General features: G+C 38.3%; 1 protein-coding gene across 3 annotated transcripts in view; it reads right to left on the reverse strand.

The window, feature by feature from the left end:
• Positions 1–624: 624 nt before the first annotated feature.
• Positions 625–18,825, reverse strand: part of RFX7 (regulatory factor X7) — a 144,703-nt gene continuing 126,502 nt past the window's right edge. For 2 of the 3 annotated variants that reach the window (XM_029236521.1, XM_029236524.1), the window contains 5 exons: positions 14,144–14,260; positions 12,761–12,845; positions 11,908–12,115; positions 8,335–8,630; positions 625–6,764 (listed from right to left, as the gene is read on the reverse strand). In XM_029236521.1, coding sequence (XP_029092354.1) covers positions 3,480–6,764; positions 8,335–8,630; positions 11,908–12,115; positions 12,761–12,845; positions 14,144–14,260 — 3,991 coding nt within the window. In that variant the 3' untranslated portion in view covers positions 625–3,479. The remainder of the gene's footprint in view (positions 6,765–8,334; positions 8,631–11,907; positions 12,116–12,760; positions 12,846–14,143; positions 14,261–18,825) is intronic. The other variant, XM_029236523.1, reaches the window with a different exon arrangement.

Here is an 18,825-nt window from a genome sequence, read left to right on the forward strand (position 1 = left end):
TTCCTATCACCAAAATTCTTATTAAGCTAAAAATAAATGTCCTTATGGCTGAAGTCAGTGTTAGGTTTTCTCTTACTTGCAGCCAAAAGCACCTCAGGTACTACATAACACTTTTTCCTCCAGAATTTCTTATTGGTTCATTATACCCATTATATCCATTGGTTCCTGTTCTGCTTGCCTGTTCTTCACCAAAATGCCTATAATGCTTTTGGACATAGCTGTGCTTTAAAATTTTCTGTTATTTTTCTATTCAAAGTTCCCCAAATACCCATATCTAGGTACTACACAGACTAACATTTGAAAGCAAACAGTATATGTCAGTGAACGAAAGGAAAGACCTTTTTCTTCTTTTTGGACAACATAAAGCTCTATGCCATGTATCATTCATTGGTAATAAACTCTAAGTGAGTAGCAGAGTTCTGATGAACAAAATAAGATCTGTGTAGCCCTCTGGATTAATAGCAGAGAATAGATTAGCAGCACTGTTCCTCCTGATGCTGATTTTTTCCCATTTTCTCAACTTTCATGAGATCAAAGGAAGAAATGCTTCAGGTCTGCTTACACAATGGCATATGCTGTCTACATAAAACGGATCCCATAAATCACCTTAAGATTCAGTCAGTTTAATACAAAATGTTTTTAATTGTTTTTGAAAACATTTAAAAAACAATTTTTGAGCACTTTCAATAAAAAAAGAGAACTGAAATGCTACTGCAATATTCAACTACTGTAGTTTCAGCAGGTACAACAGACAACAAAACACTGGGGAAATCTTGAATTTTTGCACTAAATGAAAACATGAAACAGGGCTTGTTTTTGTCATTTATGGTGTAGTAAAACACATTATAGTACAAGACTGTTATATGAACCTCTGATGCACTGCACAAAAAAACACTTTCCTTCTTTTCAGTTCAAAAGTCAGTGCTTATTGCAATTATATGCAAAATTATTTACTTCATGAAGTCTTATCATGATAAACAGTATGCAAAATGTTTAAAACATCAAAACAATGAAAATAATCTGAGAAAAGAACATATTCAACAATAACTAAGCAGAATTAGTAAACATAAAAAAGCAAATAACTTGTGAATAACTATGCTTGTCTGGTTAACAATGAACCAGTTTCAGTACAGCCAAGAAAAAAAAAAAAAGTGGTTACAGGAATACCTAGTACTGTACAAGATAAGTCAATAACACTCATGCACATTTTGTGATCATGTATTAACATGGTGAAGCAAACTAAACTTAACTTTTCCTGCTGTAATATTCTCATGTAAGAGAATAATAGAAATATCTCATTGAGATTAATGCACATTGCTACATAAGACAATTTTATCTGTCACTTTGATGACATTTTGTCTTTTCATAATGAAACACATTTAAAAAGTTTAATCTGTGGACTGTATTGGTTGCATTTATCCTAAGAGATGTGCCTACCACAGGTTCAACAAATTTAGTGCAATATACGAACCCCAGAAAGTTTGCTGGACGAATTCAACCAAATTTAAAGTGTTTGCTGCAATACTGTACAGGGGGTTAAAAATCCTCCAGTCTTTATATTTTTATCAAAAAAGATTTCCATTATTTTTGTATTAGTAGGAAGTTAATAATGTAAACAAGGGATTAGAATGGCCTCAAAATCTCCTTTTCAGAGTATCTCATGTAGAAAGGCTCCCATCATTTGTTAAAAGAAATCACACAGTTTCCTTTGGGTATTGCATACTTTGGTGTGCAGTAGTGCTGTGTCTCAATGTACAGTGAAGAAATAACTAGCATCAAGAAAGAAAATCTAACAGATCATTAAATCAAGATAACAGCAAACACACACAAATGCCAATAACTAGGACATATCAATATATAAACCTCTGAGCCAAACCTAGCACCATTTATTTATCAAAATGTTAATACCCTACTTTGCAAATTTATTGAACAATGAAATCTTATTAAATTAAACCCTTCATCACATTTGTTAAATATTCATGGATTGTAGTCTTCTGATTGGCTTACTAATTAAGGTAAAGGAAAGCTTAGCTAGGCTCAAGGTAGCATAGCAATGGTTTAATGTTAGCTATAAAAACGTAACGGCAATTTTTAAGTCTATTTGAAACTGATCTTGAAGCTCACTTAAATGGAGCTGTCGACTAATGAGAAGATTTGTGTCAGCATGAAATTCATAAATAATTATTCACAAAACAAAATGGGAGCCACAGAGAGAAACATTTTAAAACAAATCCTGAGTGCTTCTTTTGCAATTGTGGTTATCACAATAAATAAAAATTAAGCATGTTATAAAATGCTCCTCTTCTTCAAGTACTATTGATATCCCCTTTATTTTATCAGAGATACAAAGATTTGTGACTTCAGACCTCAGGTGGTGAAATGTTTTGTTTAGTTTTTTATGTTCTCTCCTGCTTATTTGTCTTTCAAAGGGATTCCCATGATCAAATTGCATTTCTATATTCAGGAGCAGTGAAGGAGTCAGTCACTAAATCGAGGACTTATAATTAAAACCCTTCAAACTAAATCTTAAATAGAATTTTAATATGTGCATGCAGACATACTGTGATGAAACTAAGAAAATGCTTTTAGTTTCCTTCTAAATTCCCCTATCTCAACTACCAAATAATAAAACATAAAATATTCTTCTAACATGCTTTTATTTATTCTATTAAATTACAATGTTTGGAATTACGTACTTGTTTTGTTTGTGTGTGTGTGCATGTGTGGGCATGTCTCTGTGTAAGCTCCATGTTAAAATCAACATTTTAAAAGAAGACTAATGCAAGGTCACAAATATAAATGGCTACTAGTTTTTCCTTTTAAATATTTTAGCGCAGCTTTTGCTTTCCTTACATTAATATTTAATTTTCCATTATCTTCTCCTATTTAAGCCCTTCGTTGCAGGTGCAAATGGTACTGAAGTCCCAGAAAGTCCTACAGAGATTTTTTTTTCATTCTACAGTAGCTCTATGCTTCAAGCCTAAATATTTATAATAACCTGAATATTATCCCTGTTTCAAGGAAGACCTTCTTGTCTACAGTTCACCTTAACTATGATTTCATATCTAAATGATAATGCCAACAACAAAAAATATCCTATACCTAAAATCAACGGTTTCCTCTAATATCTGTGCAGATCAACCAATGAATTAAAATAAACTTATACAAAATAAAGATCTAGACTGCTCTCGTAAAAGCTGGTTATTCTTTTGCTTACTAGCAAACGATGTGATTAAATGGGGAACATTATAAAATTGAAAACCTAGTATTTGTTTTTCTACAGCCTACTCTCTTCAGAAACTTGTTAAGAGCTGAGGCGAGTCTAACCATTTCCTACTGAAGAAGAAACCGCTTCTGCAGCAAACTCTTAAAATGTCACAATTAATAGTAAGTGTTTCTGCTGCGGGAGGCACTTCCATTAAGACAAATACAATACATATGTCTTTCGATACAGTGTGCTACATATTATAAAATACAATTTAACCCAACATTTCAACAGTAGGGTGGTCCTTGCTTTCTATCCATTCAAAACCTGATGAAGTCATAGAGCTCATGGATTCACTGCAAATTTGTTGAAATAATGGGTCATTCTTTAATTCTTCCAGTGTAGCTTCATCATCTTGTCCCTGCTGACGACCTGGATCAAACAGTAGATTTGGATCTAAAGCGTTCAAATCATTGATGCTGCCTGAGAGCTCAGAAGACAACCTGATGTCGCTAGAAAAATCAGATGCAGGATTAGTGAGATCAGATGCTACCTGACCTACCAGCTGCTGGTTGGTTTGCAAGCTGTCTCCACTCAACAGGTCTTTAACAGTGCTACTGAAATCTAATTGTTGCTCTCCAATTTCTGATTGTGCTTGATTATCGCCAGGAGAAAAACTGATCTGATCGGTGCTATTACTTTTGGTGAGGTAAGATGGTGCTTGGAATTCATAAATAGAAGTGCTGGAATCGATCATATTCTGCGGATTGGCACTAGGAAAGACAGTGGAAGTTTCCAAAATCTGAGTGAGATTCATCCGGGCTGTATAATTGGAGGGCAGGTTGTTCATGCCCAAACCTCTCACTGCATCATCATTGTCAGAATCAAGTTTACTCAACAAAACATTGGTTATTTTTTTACTGTTTGTTTGCTTCTGAAGAGCATTTGGGAAGGCTGTTTGCATCATGACTGTCAATGGAACCGACTGACTTCTTTGAGCTATGTTGTTGGCACATGCATCCGTGTGAACATTTGTGAAAACATGAACTTCAGGGGTTACTGGACTTCCAAAGGGGGTCACATTAGATCGGGGGATATTAGATACCGGGTAGAGGGTGCTTCCACTAAGATTACGTTGGCGATGAACAGCAGGGCTCACGCTTCGGCACCGGAAGTTGCTGCTGGCCGAAGAGTTAGTTCCTTTATTATCAAGAGGGGCAGGGACCGCAAAGCCCTCCTGTTTGTTGGTGTTACTTACAGTGGCACCTTGATGCTGCACAGGAGAGACAGGAGTCAGACGACCAAAATGAGTGTCATGATGTCTGGATTGAGACTGGTAGGACTGTCCAGGCACAGCAAAAGCATGAGGTTTCCTGAAACGGTCTTCCACTAGTTCCTGATAGCTTGGGAGAATGCCATGGCCAGAAACGGATGAATTACCAACTCCACTATACCCATTATTCATCCATTCAAGCTTGGTTTTGTCAGGGTGTGTGGCCATGGGTCTCTGCATCGGTTTCACAGGACTACTTGAGACAATGCTGGCGTCATGATATGCCATACTGGAGCTTATTGGGGTAAATGCAAATGGATTCCTGCATTCCACGGGGCTGGGAGGGACACTGCTGCTGCAGTTAGAATGGGGAGTACCGATGGGTGTATGTCGGCTACTTCCTAAAGCACTATCCACGGGCGTGGTCTGGGCCAACCTGGAGCAAGGGCTCTCCCGTGACAGGCTCTGAGACCCAGCAACCACTTCAGATGTGGGGGTGGGGGTGGGGGTGGGGGTGGGGGTGGGGGTGGGGGTCGGGGTGGGGGTGGGGATCGGAGTGCCATTGCTACGGATGGGGTGATAGAAGTGGGTGCTGGGGGCGTGAGATGACGCTGGAGCGCCTGGGGTCACAGACTGACTCTGAAGGGTCATTCCCAAACAGTTACCGTAAGCATGGGAATTGTTCATTGACATCTGCTGCTCCATGAGTACCAGCTCCTCTACAATACTGTCCTGTGTAAGCTCCTCATCGAAAGGAAAGTAGCTTTCATTTGCTTGGGAAACAGAAGGCTCGAACTCCTTCAGTTCGGACTGTAGAGGTAACTGATCTGAAGACTGTGCTTGCATTTGACTCAAAGAAGATTCTTGTATCTGGCTGTGTAGTTGCTGGGAATACGTGTCCTGTGGCATTCCTTCTAATTCCCAAACAGACTTCTCTAAGTCATTGATATCAGAGTGCTCAGGAACTGTCATGACACTGATATCTTGCTGTTGTTCACAGCCGGCAGACAGAAACTCAGAATCCTTAGTGACCTGTTGCCATTCGTTTGGATTAAAGCTGCCATGCGATTTTGAATCACTGTCCAAGAGAAAGACACTGCCTTCAAGCTTTACTTTTATATCTGGAGATGATGATGGTGTGGTTTGCTGTTCTGAAGCTAAATCACTGGTAACAAGAGCAGAGGAATTCATTTGCTGAGGTTGACTTGCCACTACGTGTGAGTTAACATTTGTTGATACCTTGCTAGGAATCTGAGAACCTGCTGCTGAACTTTCCGTTTTCCCTGAATGTGGAACCTTTTGGTCCTTCTTAACACTGCCTGGTTTCTGACCTTCTGAGATAACTGCAGAAAGCTGTTCCACAATTGGTTTCTTTACAGGAGGCACCTGGGACTCTTGCAATGCAGAAGACAGCCGCTTTCTTGGACTTCTAGTGCATAATTTAGGGTCTTTATTTATTGAGTCACCATTAGATGGTGAGCTGGTGCTGGTGAAAGTTAAGTTCTGAGTGGCAACTGAGAGAGTGATAGTGCTTTGATTATTGCCTGTTGAAGTGCCTGGCAGAATTTCATTATAGCGATTTTTACATTTGGTCCTCTGGTCACAGACCTTAGTTGCTTTTATTTCATTAACACCTTCATTTGAAGGTTTTTGCACTACTCCCTCTGTATTACTTTTCTGCCCTGAGAGGGCACTAGGTATTGTTTTGGGCACGTCAGCCCCATCAGAGTTCTCTTGGCACTGTACAGGATGCTCATCTGATGACATCTCAGGTTCCATTTTGACTTCCACAGCAGATGGTCCCCCGGTGCTGCTGGTCCTGGATCCAGGAGACTGAAGTGAAACAACAGAACCATTCTTGATCTGTGGAATGGTCCTTGATTCTTCCGTTGTTCCTGCAGCACTGTTTACTGAGGCAGAATGTTTCAGAGGGGCACTACTGTTGCTGGGTGTGAGGGATATTGCTGTCATTTTCACCACATTTAGAGAACTCACGTGTGACGTGGGTACAACAGCGGTTTTGATGGGACTACTAGTAAAGAGGACAGTAGTTGGAGAGCGGATGGTGAGGGCACTGGTGTTGGCTGGTTTGGGTAAGATCTGAGGGTAGCGGTGCCGGGCAGAGCGATCCCCCCCAGGACTGGCTGGGACGTGCTGAGGAGTCTTTGGTGCCTGCTTCACAGACTGCATGTGCTGAGTGACCACCTGTACATTGAGAGGAAGAACTTTGCCGTCAGAAGAGCTCATCGGACTTGGTGAAGTTACCAGTTGCCTGGTCCGTTGGACCTGTTAAAAAGGCGGAAAACAAAAATATCAGATGTAACAAGTCAATTCATATATTCATTAGTATTAAGGCATTTAATACATGTAATGCTAAAAAGAAAAAAAAAGACAGTTCGTATGTTAGACAAGTTTTTAGACCAGATTCGATAGGATCAGACAAGTAAATACCATAATAAATGCAACATAGTATAATACAGTTACCAAATACAATGATATGCAAGAAGAGTATTAAGACTTCAATGAAAAACTTCACATTTGTGATGAATACTTGCTAAAACAATGAATTTGAAGGAGGTTATACGGAGCAGAAATAAAATCTTGAAGAAACATGCAACTATAAAGGTATCTAACTGGAGTCTGTGGCAAGATGACTCACTCACAGGGGAGACTGTCTTATAAATGGATCTACCTTGGGCATTACTAATAAACCACTGTGGATAAGGTCTCAGATAAACCTACTGCCTTCCCCAGTTTGCTCTACAATGAATAGTGCAAGAGTATGGTTCCCAGGTATTCCATGTTTCAATAACATGATGATGACGATGATAAGGATAAAGAACAGGAAAAACCACAAGATACTATATTTCCGTAATAACATCATAAATAACAACATAAAATACCATCTTGCTTTAGCATGATGCACTCTCATTTTATTTTTATTTATTTATTTTTAAACATTAAAAAAAACATTTATTTATTTATTTTTGGCTGCTTTGGCTCTTTGTTGCTGCGTGTGGGCTTTTCTCTAGTTGCGGCGAGTGGGGGCTACTCTTCGTTGTGGTGCACGGGCTTCTCATTGCGGTGGCTTCTCTTGTTGTTCGGCATGGGCTCTAGGAGCACGGGCTTCAGTAGTTGTGGCATGCGGGCTCAACAGTTGTGGCTCACGGGCTCTAGAGCACAGGCTCAGTAGTTGCCGTGCACGGGCCTAGTTGCTCTGTGGCATGTGGGATCTTCCCGGACCAGGGCTTGAACCCGTGTCCGCTGCACTGGCAGGCGGATTCTTAACCGTGGCGCCACCAGGGAAGCCCATGCACTCTCATTTTAAAAGCCTCTTCATCATAAACTCAGTTGTGTGAGACAGACAAGTAGACCATAACCTCTACTTGTTGATAAGGAAAGAGACTCAGGGTAGCTTAGAGACTTGACCGAGGTCCCACCATTGAGACAAGTCTATGTTAATGTATTACCAACACATATTACAATTTTGCTCCATCTGAATGTTAAAAAGGAAAAAAATATAAACCAAAAAAAGTTTGCAATTTTGTCACCTTTGCTTGGCTAGAGATGAAACAACTCTGAAAATGACTCATCTCTGACATAAAGTTCTGACTGGTTATGTGCAAACTTGTATGTCTTGTAATTTCACTTCCGTTCCTTTTATAGCTCACGCTGTAATCAACAACGTATATCCTGAATAAAAGACAACCGACTGAAGTGAAATCTGTGTGTGGTCACAAAATCAGTTTATAACTGAATCTACACCTATACTTGCCTCCTTCTTCTGTGCCACCTTTAACTAAACAACTGACTTCCCACAATCCCAGTAAGGCCAAATGCTATTTAATGATATTACCGGAATGGGACTAGGGACAGCTGCCACAACGATACCAATAGGCTGAGGAGAGAGGATTGCAGGATTTCCATTAGAAAGACTAGTCACTCCATTGGTTGTAGCGCCTTCTGATTTTTTTGCTGAGGATTCTCCTGGCAAAGGGGATTGTAGTTTCTGTTCTTGTTGTTTCTTTTGGATTTTCCGTTGCAGTTGCTGTTTAGCGTCAATAGGAGATGGCAGAGTCTTCACTTGGGGCTGAAAGGAATTACTTTCAGCTGTAGGTATAAAAGCAGAAGGCTGGGTAATTCCTTTAATTCCTGAAAATAAACAGAAAGTAAAGCTAAAATACTCCTCTTTATAGAAACCGGTTACAACTCAATTTCTAAGACTATGTAGCCGTTTACTGGACAAAGCAACCAAACCCAGCAAATTTTAACTCACAGTTTCTTTATAAAGCATAAATATTACACTTCCAGTTTATAAACATTTGTCAATATGGTTTTAACTGACACCTTAAAATACGGTTCAACTTGGGTGACAGCTGTAGTTATATCTGCAGTAATAGATGAAGATTTTGAAAAGAGTAGTAGCTATGTCACTAATGTGCAAAAGCTAAGATAAATGCCAAGACAGCATGTTTTACATATTATCAGTAGATGTCAGAAAAACCTTCCTTCCCCCTTCTCTAATTAAGAAATTCATGCATTTTCATGATTTTAATACTCAGTCCACAAGGGGTACTCCATAAATATTTGCTGAAACCATCCATATCTTAGAAAAAAATTGTATGGGGAAAACAAGTCTTTAATTCTACATGAATTTCACAAAAACAGGTAATACAATTTTAACCGCTTTAATTAATTAATTAATTAAGTATTCCAGTATGACCTAGGAGAAATTAAGCAGAGTTTCTTAATAAGACTGAGGTTAAGATCTTCTAAAAAAGGGTCACTGAGAAAGCTTTTTAAAGTAGTAGTAAGATCAACACTGAGAAAAAGGAATGATAAAATAAGCAAGGGATAAATTTTAAGAAAACTTGATTATGTAATACAACTAATTTTTCAAAAGCTCATTTCACATTTAGGGAGTGGCATTAAGATCATTAGAAAGTGAGCAGGGGTCGGTAGAAACAGTGGAGAGAGGCAAAGGGAGGACACCCCTGTCCTGCTGGCACATCCTGACCTTCCCTTCCCCAGCCGTTTCTGCTTTTCATCTTGTTAACAGCAACAGCTTCGTGAGTGGGAGACGGGAAGGAGAGAAAGGGACTGTAAACTCTAACCCACACACTCACTGCTCAACAATCCCACATGTTCTGACTGCCCTTTTATCACCTAAGTATTATTCTTTCTCCTCAAATCCAACTCGAATTGCACTGCTCCCATCCGGTCCGCAGCCTCGGCTCTGGCTGCTCAGCACCTGAACCCGAGAGCCTGTGCCAACCGCTCAAGCTCGCTGTCTCATGCCTCCTGCTAGGGTTTCTGGACAGGCATGAGTTCCAAGCAGCTGCTTACAAAGGACATCTGTAATACAACCTGTTCTTAATATGGAGACGGTATTTACAAAAAACCAAGTGCACCTTCAAAGGAAGAAGATTCATCACTACCAAAGATATTTTTAAAAGTGGCAATGGGGCTTCCCTGGTGGTGCAGTGGTTAGGAATCTCCCTGCCAATGCAGGGGACACGGGTTCGAGCCCTGGTCCGGGAAGATCTCACATGCTGCAGAGCAGCTAAGCCGTGTGCCACAACTACTGAAGCCCGTGCACCTAGAGCCCACGCTCCACAACAAGAGAAGCCACCACGATGAGGAGCCTGTGCACCACAACGAAGAGAAAGACACTTGCTGCAACTAGAGAAAGACTGCATGCAGCAGCGAAGACCCACTGCAGCCAAAAATAAATTAAAAAAAAAAAAGTGGCAATGGCTGAGAACGAAATTTCAGAAGATTGTTAAGAAAACAGTCAGCCTCCCAAGCTACTTTCAAAAAGTGAAAATGCCTACTTATATATGTGATTTTTAGTATTTTGGTTTAAAAAATATTCACACTTATTCATTCAACATTCATTCAACATTTCTTTCAGTGAGACTATGTGAACAACATTCATTCAACATTTCTTTCAGTGAGACTATGTGAATAATGTGGGAAATAAGAAGACAGAGATGTCTCTGTTTCTTTACCCCATGATACCTCCTAAGTCCTCAACTTGTGAAAGTACTCTTCTGGGTGTCAGTAGGGGTAGGAGAAAGAGAATACAGAAAGCTGAAGGGCCCATATCTTTTAGAACCTCATTTTGCCAGAAGCTAGGAAGACAGTCTGGTGTAAAGGAGTAACCTGGGTTTTGGAGAAGGACAAACCAGGATTCAAATTCTGGCTAATTCCACTACTTATCTGACTATGGACAAATTACTTAACCTCCCTGAATCTGTTTCCCGATCTGTAAAATGGGAATAAATATCCCCTATCTTACAGGACCGCTGGGAGAATAAATGAGGTAACAGATGTGAGCTATCTAGCTAGATAAGGCTGCCTAAGCACTCTCCTGCCCCTGTGTAACTACATGAGTATACAGATTAGAGCCATCCATTTTATATCGAGACAGGAAAAATTATGATGAGGCTCTTGTAAAAGGCTATTTTGCTGATTTATGGTCCTCAATTGACAATAAAATGAGAGAATAGAACAATCTCTCTCACACACATACTGCAAATGCTTAAAGCTTCTGATAAATTTAAACAGAGAAAAAGGATTCCTTATTAAAATAATGAAGTTAAGATAGAAAAGTAAAGTCATTTAAGAGTATAATTATAATTATAGTTCTGGCTGTGATAAATCTACTGTTTCATATTAATACATTTTTTATAGAAGTTATAATTTCCTAGAGTAATAAAAAAATGTATTCACTCTTTAGGTTTATAAAGTATGACTGAAATAAGACATTTAAAAAATTTCATTAAAATAGATACTTTACACAGCTATTAATTTAGGAGGGAGTTATTATTCCAACGATACTGTCAGTCCTAATACTGTTAATTCTTAAGTTGCTATCTGAATAAAAATACTCATCTGAATGCATATTAAAAAAATCACTCTTGCTATTTCATAGTAATGCTTCACATGGTTTATTTTTTGTGAGACTAAGGTACCTTTCACATTGTCCAAAGATCATTTCACTTATAAGTATTAGTTTTGGGGATAGGAGTCTTAGCAAGTCATTAAAAAACTTAATCTTACTTTTTACTTGTGATATTTAATTTATCAATTTAGAAATACATATATACTTAAAAGTACACATACACATCTTTAAACTTTAAAACAGCAATGGAAAAATTAATGAAATACCAACTAGGAAATCATAAAAGTTTCATACTTAAGCAGAGCAACATACAAAGCTATAACTTAAAGTTTATCATGAAAGAACTATTATTATTTTTGTTAGCTCAACAAGCCCATCTGAATTTAGTATTAAGGGAAGTAAGAGTGGACGCATACAAATACTAAAAAGACAAAGGAGGTTTTTAGCTAAGCTCTTCGTTTTACTACAAACTCTAAAGACAGTTAACACCCTGTCAGTTTTAGCTTGTTAATAATTTTGTACCTGGTGGTGCTGCGGCCATTACAGTTAGAGCTGCCATCGACTTGGTGCCTATATAGTGACTTTTTACAAGGAAGCGGGCTAATTCCAAGACCGTGTCAAATGGCTGGCTTAACACTTTCTGGGCCCATTCACACACAAGACGGCAAGCAGAAGTGATAACTTCCTCATCAATATTTTGAAGCTGCCCAGAAGGTTCAGCTCCTTCCAACTAAACAAAGGAAAAAGGAAAAAAACTTTTAAAAGAAAGTTCAGAGAAATTAAATTGAAGCACACTTAAGATACATGTTCTTAATCACAAGACACAATATAAAACTATTGAGTCAAAGTAGTACTAAGTGACTGGTACTGGCAGGCATAAAAGTAGAGACCTGCAAATATGAGGTCTATGCCTATACCCACTGGTGCACAGCCACCAGCAGTGTTGTGAATATAACATTTAAACATATATTGTTAAACATATATGGAGACTAACAGATCTTCTGAATTTTTTAAAAAGCCTTTTCTAACATCAAGAAAACAAACTATGCCATAAGCCGTATTTCCTCTTCTGAAAACATTCGTTCTACACGTTATTCTATAACTTAAATTTTCCTCTTGACAATATATACCATAGATATATCTACCAATCAGGAACTTTAGATACATCTTCTTTCTCCTTAATTTCACGAACCACGGTGATATAAGTCATATATGCTAACAGTTACCAGCCACTGTTGAATTTTTTGGCTCATTTATTTAGTAAAAGACAGTTCTTGGTCCCTGGTTTTATCCAAATGAGACCATGCAGAATCGTTTCAATGTTGATAATAAGGTACAATTCTACTTATCACAAAGAAAAGGCAGAAATTCTTACCCCATCCCCAGTTTTGTGAAAATCAAGATTGGGTAGTGTTGGCATATGAACAAAGGCTTTTTTTCTTAGTCCACTGTAGCAATACGTAATAAATGGTTAAGGTCTAAAGTACTCGAAATTAAATGAACTGTTTATATAGTTAGCACTTGAAAAGTAACCATATATGAAATGAGAATAAAATCAGCCTGAGATACCATCGACTTTCTGAGTTCTTCTGTAAAAGAAAACTTAATATTAGAAGCTCAGGACACCTTTACTCTTTTGAAACTGAAACAGTCCTTGTAGAATGTTACTGGCTCAAATGGAACAAAATGATTTTCATCTGTTATAAATTTTATGAATAAATGTTCCTAATAAGCGGTGCCAGCCACCAGTAACAAACAGGTCAGGAGGAAAGGAATATCCAGATGGAAACCTGGCAGAGAGAAGGGAAACTTTAGCCCAGGGCACTGGGACAAAAACAACTCTTATGAGTGTCACAAGAGCTTTAACCTTTTCACTTCTCTTTTTCCACTGAAACGTACAGGATTATCACCTGTAACATGCCAAAGACACATGAAGACATTTTTGTTTGTACTCAGGAAACAAGACTTGGTCGTGCAACAACTGGTTACAGAACACCTGGAGCCGTTTTAGAAAAGCAGCCTCTCCCCTTCCCCTCTTCATCTCCCCCACAGCAGAATTTTTATGTTTTGGAAAAGGCCAAAAGCTAAGCAGAGAGAAATGATGCATTTCTAATATGATACAGAGACCCTCCATGTTACAATCTTCTTCCAAGGGTAGGAAGAACTTTAGTAAACTTTTAATTGTAATTTCCTTACTTCTGTTTGCTCCTAAGTATTTCTCTATCATGAGAGGGGCCTTTTCTATGCCCTGGCTTTAATTTTAATATAGCCTTTAAAGGGTTGGATGAAAATACAAAGAGAACACTAATCCTACAGCACAAGTTCCACAAAAAAATTGTTTGAATGTTGTATATATTGCCAAAAAGATCCCTATGTTTCTAAATTAGAGGAAGGAAAGATGATAAACTAACATCTTTCTCCACTTTCACTGATATAATTTACAACTGCTGTACTGTGGTGTGCCTTAGTAATTCTATTGTTAAGGAAAAGAAGATCAGACCATTAAGAACACATTATAGTGACAGAGTAAGGTGAAATCTATCACAATCCTAATAACCACTATTTGTTATTTCTCCTGCAGTGTGATAAACAGCTGGGAAAATACAATTTACAATTATTCTAAGTACTTTTGAGTCGTTTATATTTGTTGATTTAAATTTATTTCTAAATATAGTTGCTAGTTGAACTACAGCAGCAGATGTTCTGTAACAAGGGAGAACTTAAAGAGATTACTAAAAACCATTCTGGTAAAGGATATTTAGATTTGCCTCTCGTGCCCAGACGACGTGCCTTCATGTTTGGAAAGACATTTTTCATGATCTTTCCAAAGTCAGCAGCACTTAATGGATGGTAACCAAGATTGTCACAATAGCTCCTGCAAAAGAAGGAGGGATCAATTCAGAGAGAGCAACAGAACTCAGAATATTAGCACAGCGTTATTTCAGTCCAATTTGACCCCTATGACAAAGTGAAAAAACACATCTTCAAGTCATTCACCACAAATTTCATTGATACATGCTCATCCTTCTTTAAAGACTAACTCAGGCTTACTTAGCTTGTTTCATCCTCAGGGTACACAGTACTACTGCTTTTAATAGCAAAAACTTGCAGTAAGATATTGGCAGTACAAAGTTTTCCAGCTACAATCCAAACGTGCATTCTGAAATGAGAATATCCATGCTCGACCAGTAGGGCTATACGTTTCCACATATATATCAAGCTCACATACTGGAATAATTTCCAATGTAAACATTATGTGTGTCAGACATTAGAGACAAAACTACTACATGGTTTGGAATAGAAACACGATGTATTAGAACTAAAAGGGACCTTAGGGATCATCTATACCAACACTCTCATTTTACCAATAAGGGAAAAAAATGAAGGCACAGTGTTCTCACCCCCCCCTCCCCCATTATTGCGAGGAGAAAGTACCTTGTAAGGCAGTAACTTCAAGTGGGACCAGGGAAACAAGCCAAGTCTCACCTACTACTAGATCAGGTGTTCTGTTTTTCTCTACAGCTGCCAGTCATGGGTAAAAGGCCAATTCCTTCTCTACCAGTTCAGCAGCAGGAAAATGCCATGTCCTGTTCTGGCTACCAAGGCCAACAGTTATGAGGAGAACCGCTACCAAAGAGCAAGTCAGAGGAATTCCAAAATAACTCAATCAAATCTCCCCAGCTCATCCCCCATTTCAGCATCAACTAGAGCAGCTTCTTGATGAAGCAGTCATGCAGTAGAGAGCCAAGGAGAGAGGTTTAGGATGAAGAAGGAAAACCCCTGGAATGGGCAGCATATAACGGGAATGGGCAGCATATAACGGTAACTGGGACTTGAGTTCTTGTAGATGGCTGAACACCCTGGCAACATTCTTGAAGTGACCTGAATTCCAGAAGTCAAATTGGTAGAGACTCAGGAGAAGGTTGGGACCACTGGGAGCCTTAATAGAGAGAACAGGGTAGGTCTGAAGACTGGTGTTTTTCTTGATTGTGCCCTCCCTATCCCAGCACCAAATACCACACACTTCTGCTGGGGGTGGGGCTGAGGGGAAGGAGAAGAGTTGCCTGGCAAGTGCATTCTCAACAATGCTGCACAGTAGGGAGAAGGGAAAGGACCTAATATGTATCGAAAACTCCCTCTATAAGGAATATTAGATACATCATATGTAAGTTGAGACTAATACTCCAAGTGGTCCAGGGGCCAAGGTTTAAAGCACAAAGTGAAGGAGTGACTATTTTGGGGGGCTGACAATTTAAATGAATTGCATCAAATCATAACCATCTCAGTAGCAAGTTAAATTGGTCATCTTTATGGTTTAAACCAGTGCAGAAAGAAAATGTGAATGATCTCTTTTACACCTTAGGGACTTGATACTTGTTTCCTCTACCTGGAATATTTTCTAACCCTTCAAGCCCCTGCTTGTTATGATTTTGAAAGGGTCTCTACTGACTACCCTATCTAAAGCAGTGCTCTCCTGCCATACCCTCACCGTATTCCTTGTGTGTGTACTTTCTTTTCAACGCCTCACTTAAAATTATGGAACAGCCAATTCATTTGTTATGTATCCTCCATTAGACTGTAAGTTCAACCAGGGCAGTGACCATATCTATCTGGATCATCACTGTATTCTTAGCACTAGGAACAAGACTGAAGAGTCATATTATGCCCACGTGTCACATTAAACCTTCATATGACATACAACTTAAAATGACTTTAAATATGACTTAATAAGTATGTCACATTTAAAACGACAAGAAACCTTAAAGAAACACATAAAACAAACAAAGCAAAAAAGAAAACAGTGCCCACTGGCTCCTATGACAGCACTGGCAGAGGGGCCTAAAAAAACTGAAACCAAATAAAGAGAATCAAAGCAATGAGTCTAATGAGAGATATAATATCCATTCTCTTCTCCTTTTGTGATTTAGGTTTTGATATTTTTTTCATTATATTAGTATACCGAAGTTCTTTATTTTGGCAGAAGGGGTAGGTGGAAGGTTGACAAAATTAAGTATCAGGATGACGAATGCAAAATTTGCTTGTCAAACTGAACTAATCCTGAGTGTGATTTCAGAATGTGACCATCTAGTTTCATCTGGTTTTTGATTCTTATTTATTCCACTAAAAGCAGGGAATTCACTATTTGGAAGAATGACAATGAACTTACCTTTAAAATACTCTTTAGTGGATAAATATATAAAGTATCGGTTGGCCAAAAGGTTCGTTTGGTTTTTTCTGTAAGATGGCTCTAGTAGCACTTATTGTCTTTAACTTCATTCAAAACAATTTTGTTAGATTGTATGTGACAGCTGTCATATCAGCGTGCATTTAAAAAAAGACATCAAAACTGGTGAATTTTTGTGTAGCCATTTTAATATTGAAGATGGAAGAAAAAAAGCAACATTATTTCAAGAAAGGTAAAAACGCAACCGAAATGCAAAAAAAGATTTGTGCAGCACATGGAGAAGGTGCTGTGACTGACTGAAGGTGTCAAAAGTGGTTTGCGAAGTTCTGTGCTGGAGATTTCTTGTTGGACAATGTTCCACGGTTGGGTAGACAATTGAAGTTGATAGTGATCAAATAGAGATATTAATTGAGAACAATCAACGTTATCCCACGTGGGAGATAGCTGACATACTCAAAATATCCAAATCAAGCGCTGAAAATCATTTGCACCAGCTTGGTTATGTTCATCGCTTTCATGTTTGGGTTCCACATAAGTTAAGCGAAAAAAACCTTCTTGACCTTATTTCCACATGCGATTCTCTACTAAAACATAACGAAAACGCTCTGTTTTTAAAACAAACTGTGACGGGCGATGAAAAGTGGATACCGTACAATAATGTGAAACAGAACAGATCACGGGGCAAGCGAAATGAACCACCACCAACCACACCAAAGGCCGGTCTTCACGCAAAGAAGGTGATGTGTATATGGAGGTATTGGAAGGGAGTCCTCTATTATGAACTCCTTCTGGAAAACCAAAGATTAAGTCAAACAAGTTCCCAATTAGACCAACTGAAAGCAGCACTCCACGAAAAGCATCCAGAACTAGTCAACAGAAAACACAGAATCTTCCATCAGGACAATGCAAGACCACATGTTTCTCTGATGACCAGGCAAAAACTATTACAGCTTGGCTGGGAAGTTCTGATTCATCCACCATATTCAACAGACATTGCACCTTCAGATTTCCATTTATTTTGGTCTTTACAAAATCCTCTTAATGGAAAAAATTTCAATTCCCTGGAAGACTGTAAAAGGCACCTGGAACAGTTCTTTGCTCAAAAAGATAAAGTTTTGGGAAGATGGAATTATGAAGTTGCCTGAAAAATGGCAGAAGGTAGTGGAAAAAAACGGTGAATACGTTGTTCCATAAAGTTCTTGGTGAAAATGAAAAATGTCTTTTATTTTTACTTAAAACCGAAGGCACTTTTTGGCCAACCCAATACTTTGGAAACATATAATAAACAACTCAAATTATACCTCCTGAATCATATAGTAGGCAATGTTAAGAATAAAACTGCTTATGGTTCAAGACTCTATACTTTGACACCTTACATGTCAAAGAGAAAATAAAGAGCGCCTCAATTTGAAAGTAACAATAACAATACCCAGACAGGTCATCAATTTCTTTAATTTTGTGAAATTAATGAACTGGAAATGAGTTCAGAAGGTTGTATAGTTCAACTTCCTGCCAGGTGTGGAAATGGCTATCCTCCTGAATGATGGGTTACCTCTGAACACCTCTCCTGATAGGAAGGGCTCTATATTGTGACCTGGCCTATCCAATTTTCAGTGGTTCTAATTTTCAAAGAAAAATAACTTATTACAGCCTCTTCCCCATTGAGAAGTTCTAGACATTCAGTGACACTGTTTAATATAATTAAGTATTTATAGGCTATCTATTCATAATTTTGAAACCAGGGCTATATAAGATGCCATAGGTCATTCCAGGCCATGTGGAGATCTTGGATAGTTTACACCTTGTTTTCCCGCTTCATAACTAAACTGCAGGTTGATCAAGCAAGATATGGTGTCAGTTAACACCTAACTCAGCGTCAGATTATATTTATGCAAGACTCAAAACAGGGGAAGGTACAGAGAATGTTCTGTTCACTGGATAACTAACACTCTAATGCCATTCTTAAAATGAGATTTTTCCTTTGGTCTTACTCTTTTTTTAAAAGTATGCTTTACAGACTTTGAAATTAAGCTTAATATTTAATATGGCCATGAACATGTCACTCAAAATCCTCAGTAGCAAGTCGGTCTTCAATGTTTATTCATACCATTTACAAATAAACTATTAAGTTAAAGGTAAACACTGTTTAAAGGTACAAAAATACAAATAAAAATCATAAAAGACTTGTGGCAAAATATAGTCATAGGATACATAACAATACCTGGACAGTTTTGGACTGCTTTGTATGTGTTACA

The sequence above is a fragment of the Monodon monoceros genome, unplaced genomic scaffold (assembly GCF_005190385.1).
Source record: "Monodon monoceros isolate NGI ecotype Baffin Bay Population unplaced genomic scaffold, NGI_Narwhal_1 Super_Scaffold_21, whole genome shotgun sequence".
NCBI lineage: Eukaryota > Metazoa > Chordata > Mammalia > Artiodactyla > Monodontidae > Monodon > Monodon monoceros.